Raw genomic sequence first — 21,529 nt, forward strand, 5'->3', positions numbered from 1 at the left:
AGAATAGAGTGAACTTGTTAGATACCATTTGGTGTTTTGGGCTCTAATGTTTTCCTGCACGTCAATATTCTGATTTTCGTATTCAACTGCCTGGATATCTTGCTTAGTGGGTCGTACTTAATTATTGAAAATTGTAGTCACTTTGTTCGATTATTAGCTTTGGGTCACTTGCCCGCAATAGCCCATTATGAACTTTAGTTTAATTGTTCAACTTTTTTTTAAAGAAAATTGTCGGCAGGCAATTTCAATAATTGTTATGGGTATAAATACCCAATTATTCACTGATTTTACAAAGTTCTTGGTTATTGCACTTTTTTATGCGTGGCCCATGGTAACCAACCCATTCACAAAGGAACTCTTTTATTCCGGTATATATATATTTTTTTAAATAAATAAACACATATGCATAGCACGAAATGAGATAATACATTCAAATAATTTCTTGACAATCAGACAATTGCTAACAGCTGCTGATCAAATTTGGTCTCACCATAATTTCCACTTGTAGGCAGCCCACAAGTCTCTTAAATAATTTCTAATTTACTTCCACTATGTCACAGCAAAATTGAATTTGAATGTTTAGGGAAAAAATAATAATAAAATTTCAAAAAAAAAAAAAAAAAAAGTTGTCCGTTTCTTTTTTTCTTACCACTGCACAAGATCATTACAGTAAAAATTCACTTGAGAAAGTGAACAATCGGAACCGCTAATTTCTGAACAAATAATAAGGCACAAAACTGAACAATGTGACGTAAGCAATTGGCTGAGCCGGTGTGCTGAAGAATCGTTGCTTGTATTAAACTCAACAACTTTGCGATAAAAGATGGAAGGTCAACTTATGGCAAAAGAGGTTTCAATTGTGCCTTGAAAAGATCACCGAGAGCATCACGAACATCCATCTAATCAAAGACAAAATCAGTTTGTTCAGAAACGTCCAAATCAACTTAACAAAGCTCTATTAATATATGACATGTCGTAGTTTGTCTAAACTCTACTAGAAAAACCAACTTAGGAGTTAGAGATGGTGATGATGACAGTGGAAAGTGAGATGTTTCTTACGATAGTTTCTTCTACCCACAGCATATTCAATGAGGGAAAGGAGATTACCTGGTCGCAGCACACAAGCTTTGTAAGCAAAGGATAGAAGTCTCTCAGGTGTCTTCTAAAAATCTGTTGGTTCATATAGCACATGCCTCCAAGCACCTGAACGATAGCAAAGGAAAAGCACCTGTGTTACTATCACTGCAACCTACACAAAGGACATCTTAAACTGTTCATAAGAAAATGAACGAGGAAGTACTTAAAATTCATACCTTAACAATGATTGGAGAACGCAACTGCAGAACTCTATGAATATCCATATTAGTGGTCTCACCAACACTCGATTGCAATTCAGAAGCCTCCCTGAGAACCTGTTCACAGAAAGTGACCAGTTTTGCTTCTGCTAATCCTTCGATTTTTTGTTCTGCATCGTCAAGCCCCTCCTTGTTGGCACTTATCCCTGCTGATGTTGTTTTCTGTAATATATCAAGATATATGCATGTTCCTGCTAATTCTTGACGAAGAAGGTTCAGTGGCGGCCTGTGAAAGGATGAAATCTTTATAAAGGTTCTTCCACTCCTTTCAGAAAATTCTAAGGCAAAAAGGGTGTGAAAAGCAAATGGAACTGTGTAAGTTGCCAACCTTTCTTCAGGAATTTGATGCATGCGTGTTCGGAGATTGGCATATGAATTGTAGGAAGCAGCAAACTCTAACAAAGATAGCAAAATGTCCATTATAGCAATCTTTTGTGGTGCTTTCAACTTGCTCCAGTATTTTTTCTGCAATTTATTATATTTTGTAAGAAAACAGTTTTGTAGAACTCTCCACATAACAAAATGATGATTCCACAAAAGTTAGAGATGCATCTAAGCTTTTTTGTGTGAAATTTTCACGTTTGGGAATGCAGAGAACCATTGTGATCAATCCCTGTTTGAATCCAATTTATAAATTAGAAATCCAATTAATTAATAGGTAATGCTATTTAATAAAAGACTTGCATGTTTTTAGCCCCATCCAGAAATAAGTTGCGTGGATGGAAAACGTCCTAATCATAGACTATTGGAGAACATTAATGGAAAAATGAGTGAGGCAGCCATCTAAAAACAGGGATTCTTATCTCAGATATTAATGGAAAAGATCATTAATAGAATTCAATCAGATATCAGACTTTTTTATTAAAGTAGGAAAAAGAACAAAATTAAATAAATAAAAGATAAAAAGCACACGCGCACAAAACAAAACAAAAACAAAAAGCATTCATGAATTTATGGGTACATAAAGAACATGAATACATAGCAGTAGAAATCCAAACCTGAATACTATCAATAGCACCAAGGAGTAACAATTGAGTGATGCACTTGCCCCTAACAGTTACCAAAAGTGGACTTTCCTCCTCCTCTTTGGCATCAGGTTCTACAGCTTCAGGAACCTAAGTAAGGAATTATAAGCAGAACAGAATTAAGGGAAAAGGGGCATGTAGTCAATATCATGTATATTGCTGGAAAATGTAAAAGAAATATGGTTTTTAGGGTAAATATCAGGCTTCCAGTGAATAAGATTTCTGTTGCATGTAACAACCATATAACTTGGACCTATTTGTAGCTGAATTTAATCAATTTGTTAACACAAACATATACACATGCAAACAATGAAAATACATGCCATAAAACCGTATAAAAATGGATGCCTATTTGACAGAATAAGCCTAAAGCAATATTTATTAGGACAGTACCTTGATTGGAGATGGCGGTGCTGAAGCATCTGAAGCACGGCCCCCCTTAGGTTTAGAAGTTAGACTTCTAAGAAACAGATTGTCCATCATATTTCCCATGATTCGTTGACCTATTGTTTGACTCCGCTGGAGGCCACCAGATTCAGCAGGTTTTGTAGTTCTTCCAGATGGTGATGGAATGCCTACAACCATACATATTGTCATAAGTTTCCATCGGATACATTAGTTCAATAAGGGGAGATGGACTGTCTAGCTGCTGCTGACTGATTAGTTACTTTGTAATCACAATAAACTAAATTTAACGTGAAACATTGTCCAGTTAATACAACTAAGTAGTACTTCTCAACATACATCCTACAAACATGAAATTGGATAGACTTTTAAAAAATTTAACCTTCAGAAACATCCAAGTTCATCTGTTGCCCTGATTCTTGATTGTGGTCTATCGATGTTGCTGCATTAGGAGCACTGCTACCAGGAGATGCCAATGCAGGTACCTTTCCATCAGAACTGCTATCAAATTGGTGATTATCTACACCCTCATAGTCAACAGACTTTGGGGAACGGCTATAACCTACATCAATCTCGGAGTCTCTAATTAACACTCCATTGTTCTTCAGGTTCTCAAAACCCAAAGCATTAAGCAGCTCAAGCGGCTGTGTGGTGTAGGAAGCATCTCTGATGATCAAAAAAAGAAAGAAAAAAAAAAGAGTAATAGAAGGATTACATAAAAAGATAAGTAATAGAAGGATTACAGCAGAAAATTCAGACTATGTGATATGTCCACCTTATGCTTTTCAATAATGTGTCCCAGTCACTCTCGCTGAATTGATGACCTCCAACTTCTATGAGATGCACCAATGCACCCAGAGATATTGATACCACCGACTGGTCTGTCTTTTTGGCACAATCCAACAGCAAACTGAGTAGAGGTGGCAGCATAAAACAAACCTCCTGCAAAAGATAGACATAAAGTTCACAAATTGCAAGGGCTTGATGTATCAAAGTAGCCAAAGCAATAGAGTCAAAACAGTTGATATCAAGCACAATAATACCTTGTAAAATGTGTTGAAAAGATTGCACAGCAGTTGAAGTGAGTGAATGCTTGTTTCTCGTAGCCATTCATCATCGGAAGATATTAAGCCCTCCTTTCCAGCATGCCTTACATGATCAAAAATGGGAAACAAGACCCGATGGAAAATGCTCTCCCAAAAGGGTGCCGAGAACTTGCTACCTCTCTCATTTAGTAAATCAAATAAAACTTCAAGTGCACAGCTTCTGACCTCAGGTCTTGGATCCGATGTCAGATCAGATAAACCAGCCAGCATTGGAAACCAATAATGCTCAGTCACATCAAAAGTAGCATCTGTGTTTACATCAATAGGCTTCAAAGCACCACCAGGTATAAGACCCTATAGTTGACAAATAAAAATACATCATCAGCATTAGTCCAATTATTTGGATTGAAATACAAATTTCAGTGACAGATATGATAAAAAAGACAACAACAAACCTCTGCTAGACGATCCTCACATATACGCAGGAGTGCAATAGCTTTCAAGCTTATTCGATGGGAAGTTTTATTGTTCGCAAACCGGATAAGACAGTTGACGCAGTCCATAAAACAGTCTCCAACCACTTGATCAAAGTGTTCCAAGATAACTGCAAATATCCCTGGGGGTTAGATATACCATGGTAATGAAAAGACAAAAATCTCAGTCCCTTGAGGTGAGAATTACAGAAACAAGAAGAGAACATTCTTTACCCTGTTCAACATTTTCAAATGCACTATCAACAATTGATTCCAAATCATCATCCGCAGAAGCTGTGAAAATCATAAAAACACTACGCCATCCAGACTTTATGCTGCCAACTTTGGATTTTATCATCTGCCATAGACACCAGAATCAATTAACATATAGTAAAAACAAAAGTTATAATTGCAGATATAAAAAATTAAGGTTAAAATAACGTATGAAAAGAGTGAAGAGCACTCAGGAGAACTGATAATGTAGATGTACTTGAACAATGCAGTCAACAATTAGGCCCCTTATGGATTCACTTCGACTATTGCGCATAAGAACAACAAACGGTTTGAGAATGTCATTTTGGAATGTGAAATTGGCAAGTTCAGCACGCTCCAAGTACTTCATACCAAGCTGCCGCAAAGAATCTATGGCATACATGGCAATTTTCTCCTCATGATGGCTCCCAGCAGAGATGAAATGATTTGCCAAAACAGACCATATTTTAGCCCAGACCTGCATGACAAGCAGTAGAATTTGAATATGAACCAAAATAAAATAAACAACAGTTATAGAGTTACCAACTCAACCATTAAAAGAATGTATAGTAGAAACCAAACCAACATATCACCGTGCACTAATAGGATGAGATAAGCCTGTTCCATGCAGATATCAAATAAATGACATACACCAATTTAAAGTAGTGATCCGCAAGTGTAGAGACTACCAACAACACTCTTCATCAGAAACATTATCTACATCTACAAACTTCTAAATAAATTTTAAGAAGTTACAAACATACCAGGCGTATACGAGCCATATTGTAGTAGCTGATCTCAACAAGCTTTTGCAAGCTGAAAACACGTGCAGGAGTTTGCTTTAACTCTTCAGCAGATACACCACAGAGAGCAGTGAAGAACTCCACAATGGAGTCACTGGGTAGTTTTACACTATTTGTGAATACTAGTTCAGCAGGTTTTCCAGCCAACTCTTTAAGGGATTGAAGAACTGCATCTCTTGATATCTGATTTGATCCCTGCATAACAGTTGCAGCAATAGAAGGAGTTGCTGTGATGAATTCAAGCCGAGACACACATTCCAAAACTGCATTCCATGTGTCTTGAAGGGAGTCAGTCTCTGAGTCACAAAGAGCCAGTAGAGTTCGCAATGCTTCTACATTTTTACTCCGCATTTCCTTTGGAGCATGTAAGAAAGTAAATCTGAGGTACAAACTCAAAGTCTTAATTGTTATGGTCAAGAATCTTTACCAAAGATCAAAAGTATCATAGTAAATTTCCATACAAAGTTATGAATTGCCACAAGTGTTAAAAAAATAAAAAAAAATTAAAAAAAAAATTAAAAAAAAAAGAAAGAAAAGAAAAGTGTATATATAAATCTGAAAAGAGCAAAGCTTTAAGATACCTGACCAAAGATGTTAGAAATGCATAGCGCATGGTATCCATTCCAAGAACATATGTGATGCTTATTCCAGCCTTAAATCCCTCCATGCAGAGAACAACCCTTGCCTTATTCTCACCTTCCTCCATTGTAACAGAGAAAGTAGCAAGCAAAGGCCACCCAACAGCTTCAACCATAGGCCTTACAAGTTCTATCTGCTGTGCTGTATAGAAAACTCCTCTTTTTGTTCCTTGATTACGGAATATTGCCTGTGTTTGCTTAATTATAGCTTCACTCTCAGATTTGGTATCAGCTGTCGACTGTCTTCTGGGCAGGGCTAGATTAAGAATGCTAACCAGGCGGCCTCTCTCTTCACCTTCTGGTTTATATCGACCTCCTTTCTCAACAACAGCTGTCTCATCTTTCATTTTTATCTCTTCTTTAACAATTGAATCATAGATTGATTCCAAGAGTTCTGTAGGGGCACATTCTTCGGCATCATTCATGGCATTCATACGTATAAAATCTGATTTGGACATTTTAGGCCACACCATTGGGTTATGTGCATCAGTATTCAACATTATAACTGCATATGCAAGAACATATGCAGTATCTGCATTCTTAAAAAGGCCTGGATTATCTGCACAATATCTGCAGAGACATAAAAATGCATAATTAATCATTAGATACCAAGAACAATGGCTTAATCTTAATATAGTACAGATGCATAGATAATATTCAATTCAAGCTTGGAGGTCATGTTCTTCTTAAGATATCTGGCTGAAGTGGAAAGGGGATTATGACTCCATAATGAATGGAAGTCATAACAAATCTTAATAAGAATGAAGCACACAAAACCAATACAAAATCTCCCCATGTACCAGTATATGGTAAAAGGAAAAAAAAGAAAAAAAAAAAAGAAAAAAAGTTATATAATATATTTTTTTAAAAAAAAGTGTTACCGTTCTGCAAACTTTTCCATGATGCGATCTATTTTTTGAGCTTCCCCAGGCAGTCGGAATCCTTTAAGAAATTCACGAATAGCAGAATCAAACTTCATGCCTGAAAACTTCATGGAATCTACATAAGCATGCATCACAGCAAGGGGAAATTCTTCATGCTGACCCAAATAATCCCCAATCATTGCCTGAAAATTATATAAATTTTAATAAGTGCATGCCAAAGAATTCAAAAATACTTATGCAAGAACATAAATTCCACCTTATCCAAACTAGGAGTGCTTCTCAGAAACTGAGCTACTGAAGAAGGATTATTTTCCACCAACTTATTCAATATCAAATACTCCACACCTTTATTTGGTTTCCTGTTGAACTGCAGTACAATTAAAGTATACATCAAAGCTTGCTACAGTTTGTACAGTCAAAAGGGACAAGTAATTATACAATAAGTATACAGCTATGACATCATGGAAATAGGTAAAGAAGATTGCTATGGTTAATTACCTCCGCTATGGAAGCTTCTAGTGTAGATTTATGAGCCTTTGCCTTCTCAAAATTACTGGTCACATCTTCCTTGTTCTTCACCTCCACAGATTCTCTAGCTGAGGCATCTCCATCATCAGACTGACTGCTTCTACTCTTCTTATTTGGTTCTCTATGTGACTTTTCCCAGTCAACTAGTGATTTAAGCACGTTCACAAGACACTGAAAAGGTAAAGAAATAAAGGTCATATGACTCATATAGCAATATCTGCCAACACAACATCAAAGAACATTTAGCAGAAAATGACTAAATAGCAGATTCTAAGAAGAGAGTCAACCAATAAACCTACCTGAAGCGACGAACCTTTAATTGAAGTTGTCTGTGACAAAGCAACCAAATTAGGATCTGTTCCTAGAGTCCCTTGAGATATTTTAGATAGAGTTGTAACCTGCATGAGCAGTGACTCAGTGAGAATGCAATGTAGACACCAGACATTTTATGCATACACAAAAGGATAGCTTAAAGAAAGTCTAGAAAATGAACAGAAAATAAAAAAAATAAAAAAATCAACTACGACTGAAAATTACCATTCGTTCAAATAGGTTAGGCGCCTCAAGGTCGCAGTCATAGTTTACAAATATATCAACAAGCATCTGAGGATCCTTACAAACTTTCTCAAGCATCCTGCAAAAACCACATCTTATCAGAATACAAAGGAAAAACCATGCTAAATTACCAACAAGTCAAATTTAAGCTGTTACAAAGCAGGCCTAATTACATATTTTAAATCAACATTATAGGCATATAATAAAACAATATAGATTATTGCAACATAATCAAAAAGAAAGAAACAATATACCGCAGTACACTTATTTTTTGGTTAACTTCCAAGCTATCCAGTGGACGTAGAACTATCAAGGGAAAGAAGACACCAATTTCGCCCTGAAAGAAGGAAATTGTAGGAATTAAGAACAAAGAGTACATAAAGTCCCTGTAACTAATTGACAAGGTTATACACGTACTTTAAGACTTTCCCTGAATCGCAACAAAAGCACCGAGAAAATTCCAGAGGCATACTGCCACAAAAGAAAAATGGGATCAGGATTCAAAATCCAATAGCAGATTATAGTAAAAACCAATAAAAGAAAGATTGCAAGCTTTATACAAACCTGAAATATGACAGGGGACTGAGAAACTGAAGCTCGTAATAAAGCATATGAAAGATATGCTTTCACAGAGTCAATGAAATGAAAGTTTCTTGTAAATGAGTGGCTAACCCCTTCCAATAAACCCTGAAGTACAATAGCACAAAGCATACTAAAGTGAACAATGTAATCACAATAACCCTAAAAAGAGATTGCTAAAGATATAAAATATGTCAAACAGTTATCTTGGTTATTTACATATTACCGACTCTGTGTTTTAAAAGCAAAGGAAGTGACTGCATTCGTCTTAAACTACTAAATTATAATCACTGAAGTTCATTTATCAGGAAATAAATTAGTTTGTAAAGTGGATGTTATCATACTTCAGACTGTTCAAGCAGCCCACTCAAACCAAGCTTGAGTTAGCCCATCAAAACCGACTGACCCTCATCTAGGTTCATTTGGCGAAATTTCCAATATTGCATTTCATGATACAAAATCAATTATTTCAAATGGTTACCATTCCTTGCATCCTAGCCTACCACTTTTCGTGCATAAAACAACATATAAATAACATCTAGAATATCTTTTCTTTGCTTTTATTATCTCAAAGTCAAGAATATCACATAAGCAAAATGGAAGCATTTTAGACATAAGAACAGCCTAAAGGCTGCGACTTAACTAAGAAAAGCAGAATTAAACATTTTACATGCCAAGACAATGTATTTGAACGAGGTTTTTATCCATATGCAATGCACTCAACAATCAGAACATGGGCACAAAAGCACATATTAATCCACTAAATAACCTGCAGAAGCTCCAGAGACAAAATTCGAGTCTTGGATGTGACTTCATCGTTATCTTCCTTCATACCCATCTGCAGCCAATAATTTTTCACATGTCCTATAAGCAGCTCAAAATGCATAGTAATAATGGAGAGACATTACAGAGATGAACTAACCTTGCAGATGGTGCGAAATACCAGCAAAGCATCACGTTGAACTATGCTCATGCTCTCAAGATCAATTCCTCTAAGAAAATGTGAAGGGTTACAGTCTGAGTAACTTAGATAAAACACAAATGTAGAAACCAACTCTTGTTTAAAATAAGAAAGAGGTAATCTTAAAGAAAGATGTCACATCCTTACCGAGTTATCTTTTTACCATCTTCGAGATGCACAGCTTTGTCAAGGACAGCCTCTAAGCCCTAAACGAATATTTAAGAAAAAAACAAGCTTAGGAAAGAAACTGTGGTGGAATTATGAAACCCATCACTAAATATGAGTGAAAGCTTGGAAACATACAACTTGGTGGAAAGAACCAGACGGTGAAAAAGGCTATGAAATGAGTACATAAGTACAGAATTTTGTGTACCTTGATGTCAGCACCACCAGCAAGATTATGGAGTTCCTCCACAGACACAAGAGATGTGTCTTTGGCCTGGTTAAGTGCATCACGGAGAGTCGTTTCTTTCTCATTTTCATCCTCCACAGAAGATTCTTCTACTTTGGTGTCTGAATTTTGCACAGAGATGACTTCTGTATTTCCAGCAGAAACTGAAGACGTAGCCTGAACTCCCTGTCAGACATTAAAAATTTGATAGTATACATTGGAAACAATCACATTAAAGGTTTAAAAAGAAAAAACACAAACAAAGGAACAACAAAGGACGGATTTAAATTCCAAACCGGATCAGTCTCCATTCTCCTAAAAATGATGCTGATCATCTGTGTCAACATTGCCTTTGATGTTGCCTGATTTATAGGACTCTTACTGCAAGTTCAAACCACATTTCATCAGTACTACTGAAAGTTAATGTAGGTTACCTTGAGGTAATATGAAAGTACCTATGAAGAGCAATATTGTAGCATACTCTAATAACTCCCAGCAAAGGTTCCCCATGCACTGTATTTGAAACAGGTATGTTACAACTGGGAATAATATGGCAAACTAAAAACACTAAAAAGAAAAAGGGAACAAAAAAATAAAATAAAAAAGCAAACATACATATCAAGAAATAATCGAAAAAGATATCTGCCAACTTAACTTTTTGGATATATCCCAAATCATACCTCTGAATTTCGTGGATGCTACAGCAGTAAGAAGGACCTTCAAAACTTGCAGAATGGTACTGCACATAGTTCTTTATCAGTAAATAAGCATAACAAGAGAGATGAATGAAAAAAGGGTCACCTATATGCAATGACAAATACCTGTCAGATGATGAATTGTCAACACAACTGCAAACCATGTTCAGGATGTCAGTGAACAGGGGTACATTTTTACCACCATCTAAACCAGGATCTCCTTCTAGATGATCATATGCAATGAGTTTCTGTACTTATGGAATTTGAAGAGAAGAACATGCAAGCATTAGTTAAATATACCAAACACTATAGGATAACAATAGCACATTTGTTCCAGGTACCTTAAAGATATATAAAATGACAAACAAACCATATACATACATGAAGACAATCCAGAGCAGGTTCTAGGATTTTCAAGTTCTTTGTCTCAAATGCAAGTCGAAGGGGATTCAAAACAAGCTCTGCCTCAGCTCCTTCTAAGGTGTTCCCAGCATTTGCCAAGACAGTTGAAATAGTTCCACTTAAGCTCACTGGCTTGACAACAAGTTCAGCCTCCTGAGCACTTTGTGGAACAGTCTCTGACTGAGTCTGTTCTGTGTCAGCTTTTGAGGCACCAGCAACATTTTCAAGTGAACTACAAACAAAAATGAATTCAAAACAAGGTTTATTAACGGATAAGATCATGTTGCTATAATCCTTGATCCAATCCAAAGATACATATCTACTAAAACTTTCTGAGATAGCACAAAAACTTTAAATCTATTGAATAAATAAAAATCTCTCCTGTGCTGGTAGGCCCTATTATGATCTAAAAGACGGTAGCAAGTCCAAAAGATAAAATCAAATAAATCCAGCATACAAGTACCAAAAGAAGGTTCTTAATTTACATAAAAGTTTTAGTTATTAGGAAATGAAACTTTTCTGTAAGAATAGCAACCTACTCTGTAAATTCATGAGAGAGAAAGAGAGAGTCAAGCTACAAATACCAACCTCCCATCACTAGCCAAGGATGCAGCTTGGTTTTTGTCACTGGAAACAGAATGCTGAGTCTGATTAACCTCTTTTATATTATCTGAAGGAACATAAAAACAAAAAAACTATTAGAAAATAAGATTACCAACATCAGTATAACATAACAAATAAAAGGCAGGTGAAAAATGAATTTCAAAAGTGATGCATGTTCAATCAGATAATTATTTATTAATTGAAGGAAACTAATAAATAGTGCACACATGAACACGCACTATAAAGATTCAAATATTAACCTTCATCACATCTACAAGATTCTACTTCTTCCGTTAGAGAGAGAGAAAGATTTCACTATGGAGTCACTCTTATATCAAAATATAAAGGTTACAACTTAAGAGTTTTGGATGTAGAAATGGAAGACAAATTCCATGCACCAGCCTACAGAAGCCGCAATACCATTTTCATAACTCTCATCCTCAGGTTACGAATGATGAGGAATTTGTGACCCCTTCTTTTTTTTTTCTTTTTTTCTTTTTTTTAATTAACTTTTTGGCCCTGAATCTTTCTGAATGAGGCCTGGCCCGGCTCGCATCATTCCAACAACTGGTTGGGAGCACCTCAGTATACAATCGCGTGCAGTAACTGCACGTCCTATTGCACCTAAGGCCAACTTTACCATTTTCATAACTCTCATCCTCAGGTTACGAATGATTTGAGTAACAACCATTAAAATGGCACTTCTGAAGAAGGAAAGGAACTAATATTGGAGACTGAAATTTCAAAATCTACCTATCTATCTTAACTACTCAGATGGATAAGATGAATACAACAGAAGTATAGAATAACCATCTGCATGCTTCATTATCTTAGGACATTATATTAACTAGTAATAAAGAACAAACCAAAATTTTGCAAATACATTTTGATTGGTAATGATTCAGAGACTGACTTCTAACTGATAATATTCAAAAGCAGGAAAAAGAGATATCAAGATGTTTCCTAAAGGAACATGCCAAATGGAATGTCTCTCACAATGAGCAATGTTGGACATGAAGGTTAATTTGAAGTAGGATGAGTTCACTCTGACATCAACATGTTCCAATCATCAAGAAAATAGCAGATAGATTTATTGTCAAGTTGAGGAAAAAAACAAAAACAAACATACCAAAAAAAAAAAAAAAAAAAAACCTACTTAGACTCATCATTATGAAAGTCCTCAACTCAGTTGCAAGCTTTATGACTGATTCTCCTGCTTACATCAAATTTATTATTACTATCTCAATGAACTCAATATCATCTAGTGGAATAGGATAAGATGCAGCCATGTATGGTTTGGAAAGTTGACTATGAGAAATTCAAACTGCAAATTAAATCGAGCTAGAACTATAAGAAATTCAATCTTCACTTGATCCATCAGGAACTCGAATGCATATATCAGAAACTGAACTCAACACGAAGAGGCAGAAGAAAAGATTACTGCAAGAGTCTCCCCTCACATAATAGCTGGCTGCAAACTCAACTCAAATCTTTAATCCAACAAGGCTCCAAACTCCTTTCACAAACACATATCACTAGCAACAGAGAAGGATGCCGTATCGACACTCAGGGCCCATATAAATTCGAGAACTCAAGCAGTGAAAGGATCCTCTATATCTGCAGCTAAATTGTGGTAAATCGTACAAACCACAGGATTGTGAATGAACAGGCGCACTTAGTCATCTAATAAGGAACAGGGAAGCCAAGGAAGGACTGGGGATAAAGGACAATCTCAATCAGCCCAAGCAAAATAAGAAATGAAGATCAACAGCTACGCCTATCAGGACATTAGCTGGAAGTCCTAATACAACCCTCTCTAATCAAGCTACAAGGATAATATGCCACACAACCGAGATGACTAACAGCAAATCAGAATAATCGAGAAAATTAGGGTTTGTGGTGCAACGTATGGAATTGTCAATGTCAGGTCATTCACCAAATGATAAACATTTCCTTTTTCTCATTTTACATTGTTTATATTAGTCGTTAGCAGTAATATGATACTTTCGACCTGATAACTAATTTTTTGTAATTGCAATCGGAAAGGAAAATGATATTCCAACAACGTCCCTCATTGATAGCGGCAATGGCATCACAATTTTCGAGTGCGCAAAAATAAAATAAAATAAAAGTTTGAAACTGAAAATGCAAAATGGGAGAGAGAAAATTAACCTAGATAAGACTGAATAGCCTTCTGAAGGTCAGGGAACTTTTTGCCTGAACACTCTTTGAGCATCGACTCGAATGCTCTCGTCACGAAACCTCCTGCCGCACCACCCGCCATCTCGTTTTCTCTTCAAAATTCCGTTTCTCTCCTATAAACCATACAAAGAAAATCGCTAAGGACGATGCTCTGACTCTCCAAACAACTTCTTCAACTGCAATTCTCTGTCCCTGCAATTTTTTTCCAATTTTCAACATCCACCAAAACAAAGCGAACTATCCATAAAACCCGGATCCAACGAGATCCGACCGAGATCAGCCAAACGGAAGGAATTATATATCCAACAGATGAGAGTCCAAAGCCAATGAAATCAGAGACACGTAGAGATTAGAATTTTACAAGTTGTACCTTTTGACTCTGATGATAACTATATGGATGAGAATGAGAAAAGCACGAGGGAAAGTTCAAGTGAGTCCGTCCGCAGTGGATAATCGGAGATCTGGAAGAAGAAGAAGAACCAAAAGGAATCCAAACTAGATCTAGCAATGAGATTGTGTCTTATACTTCACTGGTCTACTGGTCTCCTTGCACGGAGCGCGCACCATGCCAGTTTTGCTACCGCGGGTTCAGACTTTTGATGATTTCACTATAACTATTTTTCAAGCTCCTTTTTTCCGGATGCAAAAATTTAAAAAAATAAAAAGAGACATTTTTTTTTCTTTTTTAATTTAATGTACACTATAGAAAAAAAAAAAAAATTACTGAAGATAAAAATCCTCCTGTGTGTGGGAGAATATTCAGATAATTATATTACTGTTCTATAAAAACTAGCTTTTTATTGATAATACGATTGAATTGGTTCTGATTTACAAACCTATATTTAGAACTCAAAAACTCGTTATATATAAAAATTGAACAGGCATAAGAGTAAATTATTGTTCCATAAAAAACAAAAAAACAAAGAGTAGATTTTTTTTTTTTTTTTTTTTTTTGGGCATACAACGGTTAGCAAAATGTTTCTATATAAAAAAGTTTTTTTTTTTTTTGGTCACTTCTATATAAAAAGTTTGGAAGAAAAATTAATTTTTGGGGACTTATATTGCTAGTTAAATTTAATATTTTTTTTCTTTGCAAAAAGAAAAATTGAATACCGTTTTTTGACAAATTTGAATATTACATTTCGGATTAAGTGAGGTTTCAACGGGCGGATCAAAACCATTGCCCGAATAGTTTAGCCCATCATGTCTTGCGGGCTAACCAACCCTGACCCTTATTATGGGCCAAAGAGAGATTGTGTGGTCCCAATGGGCATCTTTAATAGATGGCAAGTGTTGGGCCTCAAAACTGAAACCGACTTTACCTTTATTTTTATTTTTTGTGATGGTGAAGGAAAAGATTTTGAGTACAACCTTTTTCCTTCGGTAAGTTTTGTTGAGTACAACTTTTTTTCCCCTTTTTTTATTTTTTATTTTTTATTTTTTTGATTGATTGTTGAGTACAACGTTGAGCGTGACAAAATGGGAGGAAAAAACATCTAATGGAAGTCGGATTCGTTATTATTAATTATTAGTTATCGAATCTTGTCATCAAAATTATATCAGTTGATAAAGGACCCAAAGAAAAAAAATAATTTCACTTGATAAATTAATATTTAATTTTACAGAATTTGTTAATATGTTAGCAAGATAAGTATTTATTTATTTATTTTTCATTTTTCTAGTGACATAATAACATTAAATGAATTATCTAGAATCACCATTATTTTTATTCATTTACAGAAAACCAAAATAAGAAAGAGTTTCAAGCATATTTTACAGTGCAGAGATTTATATGTCTTCCATTCATCTTATCCAATTATCTATCATTCTGTTGTTGCTTTTCTTGTAAGGTAATTGGGCAAAGTAGAGAAGATAAAAAGTAAACAAAGAACGCAGCACTACAAACATCCTTTAACCCTTTTACATGGAAAAGTATGGGGAAAAAAATGAATAAAAGATTTTTAAATTAAATTAAAATACTTGTATATATACACACAAACTCCAATAATAGTTCTAATTTCTAATTGTTTGCCGTATGTTGGTCCACAAAATTCCCATGCCTACGCAGTGGTACTGGTAGAGATCATTAATTATTTTATATAAATAATATATATTTACATATAAAGATATGATTTTCCTATCTGTAATAATGAAAACTCTCTAGAGACTTTAATACAAAGATCCGAACAAAGGAGTAGTGAAAGCGGTTGACGGTGAACAAGACAATGATCTTAGATAAGCAGATCGTCCCCGAAGAGATATAGAAGCCGTTCGACGGCCCAGCTAGGCTGAGACCTGGCCCCACCAGAGCTTAAGCATTGAGATTGAAATGGAGTAAGTAAAGCGGCCCTACAAAGTGGACATGTTTTGTGATGATGATCATGATCATGATCCAACCACCTGTCAAGGCATTCTCTGTGGAAAACATGGCAACAGTTTCTGAGTTCCCTAACCTCGTCTCTCATCCCCAACTGGTTCAAACACACTGCACAAGTTTCCCAACGGCAACTCTTTGGCAGTCTTTCCTTGATATCTCCGAAGGTGGTCAGTATGAGATTGTCTCTGATAATCTGTGAGGAAGTAGAAGAAGGAGAAGAACAATTAGGAGAAGGATGCTGCTGATCAGTACTCTGTACAATAATATCGTCATCCACATCGCCATTAACGGCAGAGGATGACAAAAGCTGGGTTCTGTTTCTGAGTCTGAGAGCCCAAGACAAAACCCATCTCACAACAGCAATTACAAGAGCTGCTTTGTATAAGAGATGAGTAACAATCATACCAGAATATAGATCATCCACAAACAGACCCATTATTGAAGCGTGCATATACCAAGAAAAGCAAGCAAAGTAGAAAACGATTAAAGGAAGAAGGAAGAAAAGGGGAGGTTCATATGAGACTTTGGCTTCTTTATAAAGACTCCGCAAAAGTTTGATGCTCAAGGTGGTGGAGTCTCTTTGGCTACTTTTTTATTTTATTTTTGATATAATCTTTTTCCTTTATCGTTTTAAAATCACATTTATTGTGCATGGTTCACCAATCACCGGGAATAAAGTGTCTAACTGACTTGTCATCAGGTCATCTTTGCTAAGTGCGTGTGCACATCCAAGTTTGGACGGTGGCTCTATTTGTTTTAGCTTTGCCCCCTTTTTTTTATTTAATGATTTATATATATATATATATATATATTAAGCATTTCTGTTCAATATATGGGTAAAGTTAAAGCAACCTGGATCCGGTCATCTTAGAAAAGTCGGTGGCGTTGATTGTCTCCTTCTGCTTTTAAGCTTTTTCTCATGCCAGATCAATTCCGTTCATTATTATATTATTATCCCAATTTTAATTGTAAAATTACAAACTTCACCAGCACACTAACATTGTTAGTTAATTAGGCACTTAGGTACTCGAAAGAATTATACCTTGTTATCAAAATTTCTTCCAAATCAGCTTGACATTTACACATAACATTATATATTATATATAGCTCGTTATATATAAGTGTATGTATTATATATTATATATAGCTCGTTATATATAAGTGTATGTATGTAGCTAATTAAGAAACACCAGATGGTTCAAGGTAGGTCCGCTAGCTTTTCCGTAATACGTGAGGATGAGTAGATGCATGGTTTAGTTCGTACCATTCCTAGTCAGATCCCACCAAGCGTACCATCATTTCCCATTGCTGTATTGCATAAAATATAATAAAGTAGAGAGAAATAAACAAAGACAAAACCTAATAAATGACCGTCTCACATAATCATATAACTACACATGCATAAATATCATTTAAAGAAAAATGTTACCCCGTCATCCCTCAAAAGAACATCTCATAAAGTAGAAGAGAAAGAAAGAAAAAGATCAGATGATCATTCAATGACCTTATCCATGCCCTCGAGCATCATTCAATTGCACCCCACCTCTGACCATATTGCCTTCAACATTTTCAGCATTTACATTTGCCCAAAAAAAGTTGCTGACGATTAAAGATTATGATCTAATACGACATTTAATCACAGTGCCAACACTACTACTGTATACAAACTACACCACCACAAAAAAAAATAATATAACTTTAATGCGCACAAGGTAGTGTTTAATATCTGCCCGGCCTTCTTTTGTTCGATCTTATCTATGCTTTGCAAAGCTAGGCCAATTTCAAAAGCAGTGGAAAATTCCCATTGCCTTCTTAAGGGACTTGCTATTACTAGCATTCCAACTGTAGACTGTCTTTATACTGTGTGTCATAAAAGCTGGAAAAAAGGTGGTTCGCTACTGGTTTGCCGAACATTTTTCATTAAGGGAAACAGATAAATGTACAAGTAGCTTAAAGACGTCGAGGACATATGTAGAACACTCTCAGATGGTTCTAGTGCTTTGCAGTCTCATACTCTTCCCTCTTCTGTCGCATCTTATATTGCAAAGTAGCAGGAGCACAATCGAAGGCAGTTTCCCCTAGAAGGAGAAGGAAAAAAAAAAAAAAAAAAAACCCAGTTAGGATTCATCAGGTGTAAAAATTATGTGACTGACTGCAGCCTGCTAGTGTTCTTGCATAATCCAGGAATCAGTAATATATATGAATATGAGTGTGACTTAACATAGCAACAACCCTCTTGCACAAGGTTATGCCTCATGCCCTGATAGTCTTTATTCCTCAATCAGTCAACAACTCAAACAAATCTTTTTTAACTTCAGGAGGGATGAATAATGATTACCCTGAGCGTTCTTGTAGTCCAGGCTTGCTCCACTTTCCATGAGAGTGAAAACTATATCAGTTTGATTAAAGACTGCTGCCTGCACCCAATTAATCTCAACATTAGTGCCATACAACCCAAAGCACTCAAACTGGAGATAGAGAGAGAGAGAGAGAGAGAGAGAGAGAGAGAGAGAGGGGGGGGGAGAGAGAGCAGCACCAAATGTAACAAAGACAACCCTTGCTTGTCGTGGTAATTTGCATCAACACCCTGCCAATAAGAAAATGTGATAAAATCCATTCTGACACACTAATTGAATTATTAGACTATAATAATAACCACCTCACTAAGAAGCTTCTTGACTGCAGCATGGTCACCATTCTTTATGGCTTCTCTCAAACCCTAAGCATGGGAGCATAATGCAACAACAAAAAACAGACATATGACAGTAAGTTCTCTGTATCGTTGTCAATTTATTATTACTTTAAATATATAATCGACAATTAATACCTCCCCATTCACTTCATAATCCTTTAGATATTTATCTGCGGTATCATTATTCACTTGACCGCGATTGAAAACAGAACTGAAAATTTTACACAGTTAATAGAATAAAATAGTATAAGAGAAATCATTTGGTACTAAGTTCACAAAGACTTGGTTATCATGCAATAGTGTTGAAAGAAATATTTGAAGAAGTTCGTATTCACTTTATCATTGAGTGGGAACAACAATGAAAAATTCGGGATGATAAGAGCAAAACCATCATCCTGCTTACTAAATTTGATTAAATCAATCATTCAGACAAGACATATAGACTGTTACCGTTAAAGCTGATAAAAACAGGTTATTGTAAATGTACATGTCCTAAAATTACTAACTGACGTGTATGGACTCAGTATGCCTAAAAACAGAATTCCATCATACCTGCCAACAAAAAACATAAAATAGCAAGAAAGTATTCATATTCCACAAAATTTATATGATGACCCTATGAATCAAAGTAACCTCTTCATTCTGCAAATAATATAAAAAATTTCAGAACTCGAGTCAAGTTTCAAAACAAGTAGTAGTCAGAAACAGAGATCTCAAACTCAAAACTAATTAATTGGACTGCTTGCTTTATATCTTGAACTGCTGATTGATAGTCATGCATCATCTGGATTCTACAATCAACCGTAATGCAAGAAATAAGACAGGTTGACAACCAAAAGCAACATACATAACATACCTAGGCTTGCTGTTTGAAGTAGAACCTTTATTCTTCAAAACAGCTTCTGTTTTCTTTGGTTTTGGATTTGACTGAGGAACAAAGGACGAAGAAGGTTTCTTCTGCAAACAAAGGAAATTTATTAAATCCATGAGGTCCATGCAAGGTAAATTGATAATTCAAAGGGAACTGAAAAATTTATACCTGTGAGGGAACTACATCCACAGATGGAGCTGGAGCTTCACAAATACATAGAGGCATTCCACATTTACATTCCTTAACACCTACCACAGGCTGATGCTCTACGGGTGGTTCAGCATTTGAGTCCATATCAACATCACCACCGATGTTTAAACTAGAAACTCCATCTGACACAGATTCAACTCCGTTTGAAGAAGCCTGTACATTATCTTTCACAGGTCTGTGACAAAAAAGCATTCCACCATTTCAAAGTCAAAATAGAGGAAAGAGAAAATATTGATGTTGAGAGAAGAAGACAATGGATAAAAAAATCCTCATTCAATAACAGTGAGCTAAACTCAAGGCACTTAACAATCTCAACGACTGAGAATATAATGCATTCAATTATTAAAAAAAAGAAAATGCTTACAATCTTATAAAAGTTACATAGAAGGTGGAATTATTTACCGAGAGGAATCATTGAAACAATCACTGCAAACTCTGACGGAAGAGAGAATGCCAAATTGTGGTAAAGCCTGAATACGTGCACATAACAAGATTGCTCAATGGATTGTCACATATTTACAAAATCATTACAATTAACTTTAGAAAAGCACAAAATTGGGAAAAACAAGAAAAAGAATAGAACAACAACAACAACAACAACAACAACTAATACCATTTGATTTGAAGAATGTTCATGGCAAAATGTCCTACCACAACATCGGCAATGGTGCTGCAAAAAAAGAGGAAAATGAGAACGAGGCAATTAAATATTTGATCAAGAATTACATTTCGAAACTAGACATTGTTGAGCTATCCAAAGTATGAGCTAATTGTGCCCAGTGCAAACACTGTGTTTGGGACTAAGCATAATACAGGTGAAATTAAATGATAATTTGTTCCCCCAAAAAAGTGAATATAAAACGAGAATCCAAAATCTAAATTTTATCGAGCAGGGAAACACCAAGCAGCGAGTGCGAAAACATCGTCGATCTTGCCTGAAAACGTGACCGAAGCGAAATTGACAGGATTCTATCATTTTCAGTGAAATCAACAGAATTTGATTGCGGGCGTGAATGTAAAATTAAATATACTATGTGGAATTAAATAAAAAAAAAAAAAAGAGATTGGAAATACCCGTCGCCTGAAAGTGTTGAAGCTGCATTTGCAGACATCGCAGCGCGCAGCTTCCTGGAACGGAGGAGGCTCCATATCACATATACATATATATCATATATATATATATTAATCTATACGTATACTTCGTATGTATATCCGATCCGATCGTCGCGAGGCTTTGCTGATACTAATAGCGCCAACTCACAGAGTCAGAGACTCAGAGGAAGAAGCTCCGATTCGTCCAATGTTTCGTCGTTATTCGCGTTCCTCAATCCAATCCAGTCTTTCCCCTTCCAATCCGGATCCAAACCCAAACCCATATCCGCCAAATTCCGGGTGACCCATCAAAACCACGTGTCCAAATATAACTCCCCCCTCCACCGGGCATTATATTCCGTTAGCATCAAGATAATGCCGTGGTCACGGAGTTTGATGACGTGGGACATAGAAATGTAATTTTCCACTTTAGCGCGGATGATATTTGTAATTTTGTATGTCGTATGGGGTGGGGTTGGTCTGGTGGTGT

General features: G+C 35.9%; 3 protein-coding genes across 3 annotated transcripts; all 3 read right to left on the minus strand.

Moving 5' to 3' along the window:
- Positions 1–407: 407 nt before the first annotated feature.
- On the minus strand, positions 408–14,431 carry LOC107423839 (brefeldin A-inhibited guanine nucleotide-exchange protein 5). Its single transcript, XM_016033478.4, has 34 exons — positions 14,168–14,431; positions 13,768–13,989; positions 11,581–11,662; positions 10,972–11,224; positions 10,717–10,838; positions 10,576–10,634; positions 10,351–10,408; positions 10,192–10,276; positions 9,878–10,081; positions 9,652–9,710; positions 9,466–9,535; positions 9,313–9,381; positions 8,529–8,651; positions 8,382–8,435; positions 8,219–8,301; positions 7,947–8,043; positions 7,709–7,807; positions 7,380–7,580; positions 7,138–7,248; positions 6,879–7,063; positions 5,941–6,567; positions 5,321–5,738; positions 4,795–5,034; positions 4,539–4,662; positions 4,287–4,435; positions 3,829–4,185; positions 3,561–3,727; positions 3,168–3,451; positions 2,774–2,955; positions 2,354–2,470; positions 1,684–1,820; positions 1,314–1,581; positions 1,108–1,203; positions 408–899 (listed from the first exon to the last, which is right to left on the minus strand). Exons 2-34 carry the CDS (start codon positions 13,877–13,879, stop codon positions 837–839), a joined length of 5,355 nt encoding a protein of 1,784 aa, XP_015888964.3. The 5' UTR covers positions 13,880–13,989; positions 14,168–14,431; the 3' UTR covers positions 408–836.
- Positions 14,432–15,744: 1,313 nt separating this feature from the next.
- On the minus strand, positions 15,745–16,775 carry LOC107423816 (E3 ubiquitin-protein ligase ATL4). The gene has a single exon (XM_016033453.4). The coding sequence runs from the start codon at positions 16,623–16,625 to the stop codon at positions 16,029–16,031; it is 597 nt and encodes a 198-aa protein (XP_015888939.1). The 5' UTR covers positions 16,626–16,775; the 3' UTR covers positions 15,745–16,028.
- A 759-nt stretch (positions 16,776–17,534) lies between these two features.
- Positions 17,535–21,271, minus strand: LOC107423835 (vacuolar protein sorting-associated protein 27). The gene is made up of 10 exons (XM_016033473.4): positions 21,022–21,271; positions 20,561–20,617; positions 20,350–20,417; positions 19,906–20,122; positions 19,723–19,823; positions 19,002–19,077; positions 18,834–18,893; positions 18,711–18,761; positions 18,513–18,591; positions 17,535–18,252 (listed from the first exon to the last, which is right to left on the minus strand). The coding sequence occupies exons 1-10, from the start codon at positions 21,094–21,096 to the stop codon at positions 18,167–18,169; spliced, it is 870 nt and encodes a 289-aa protein (XP_015888959.3). The 5' UTR covers positions 21,097–21,271; the 3' UTR covers positions 17,535–18,166.
- Positions 21,272–21,529: the final 258 nt, after the last annotated feature.

The sequence above is a fragment of the Ziziphus jujuba genome, chromosome 7, assembly GCF_031755915.1.
Source record: "Ziziphus jujuba cultivar Dongzao chromosome 7, ASM3175591v1".
Classification (NCBI taxonomy): domain Eukaryota; kingdom Viridiplantae; phylum Streptophyta; class Magnoliopsida; order Rosales; family Rhamnaceae; genus Ziziphus; species Ziziphus jujuba.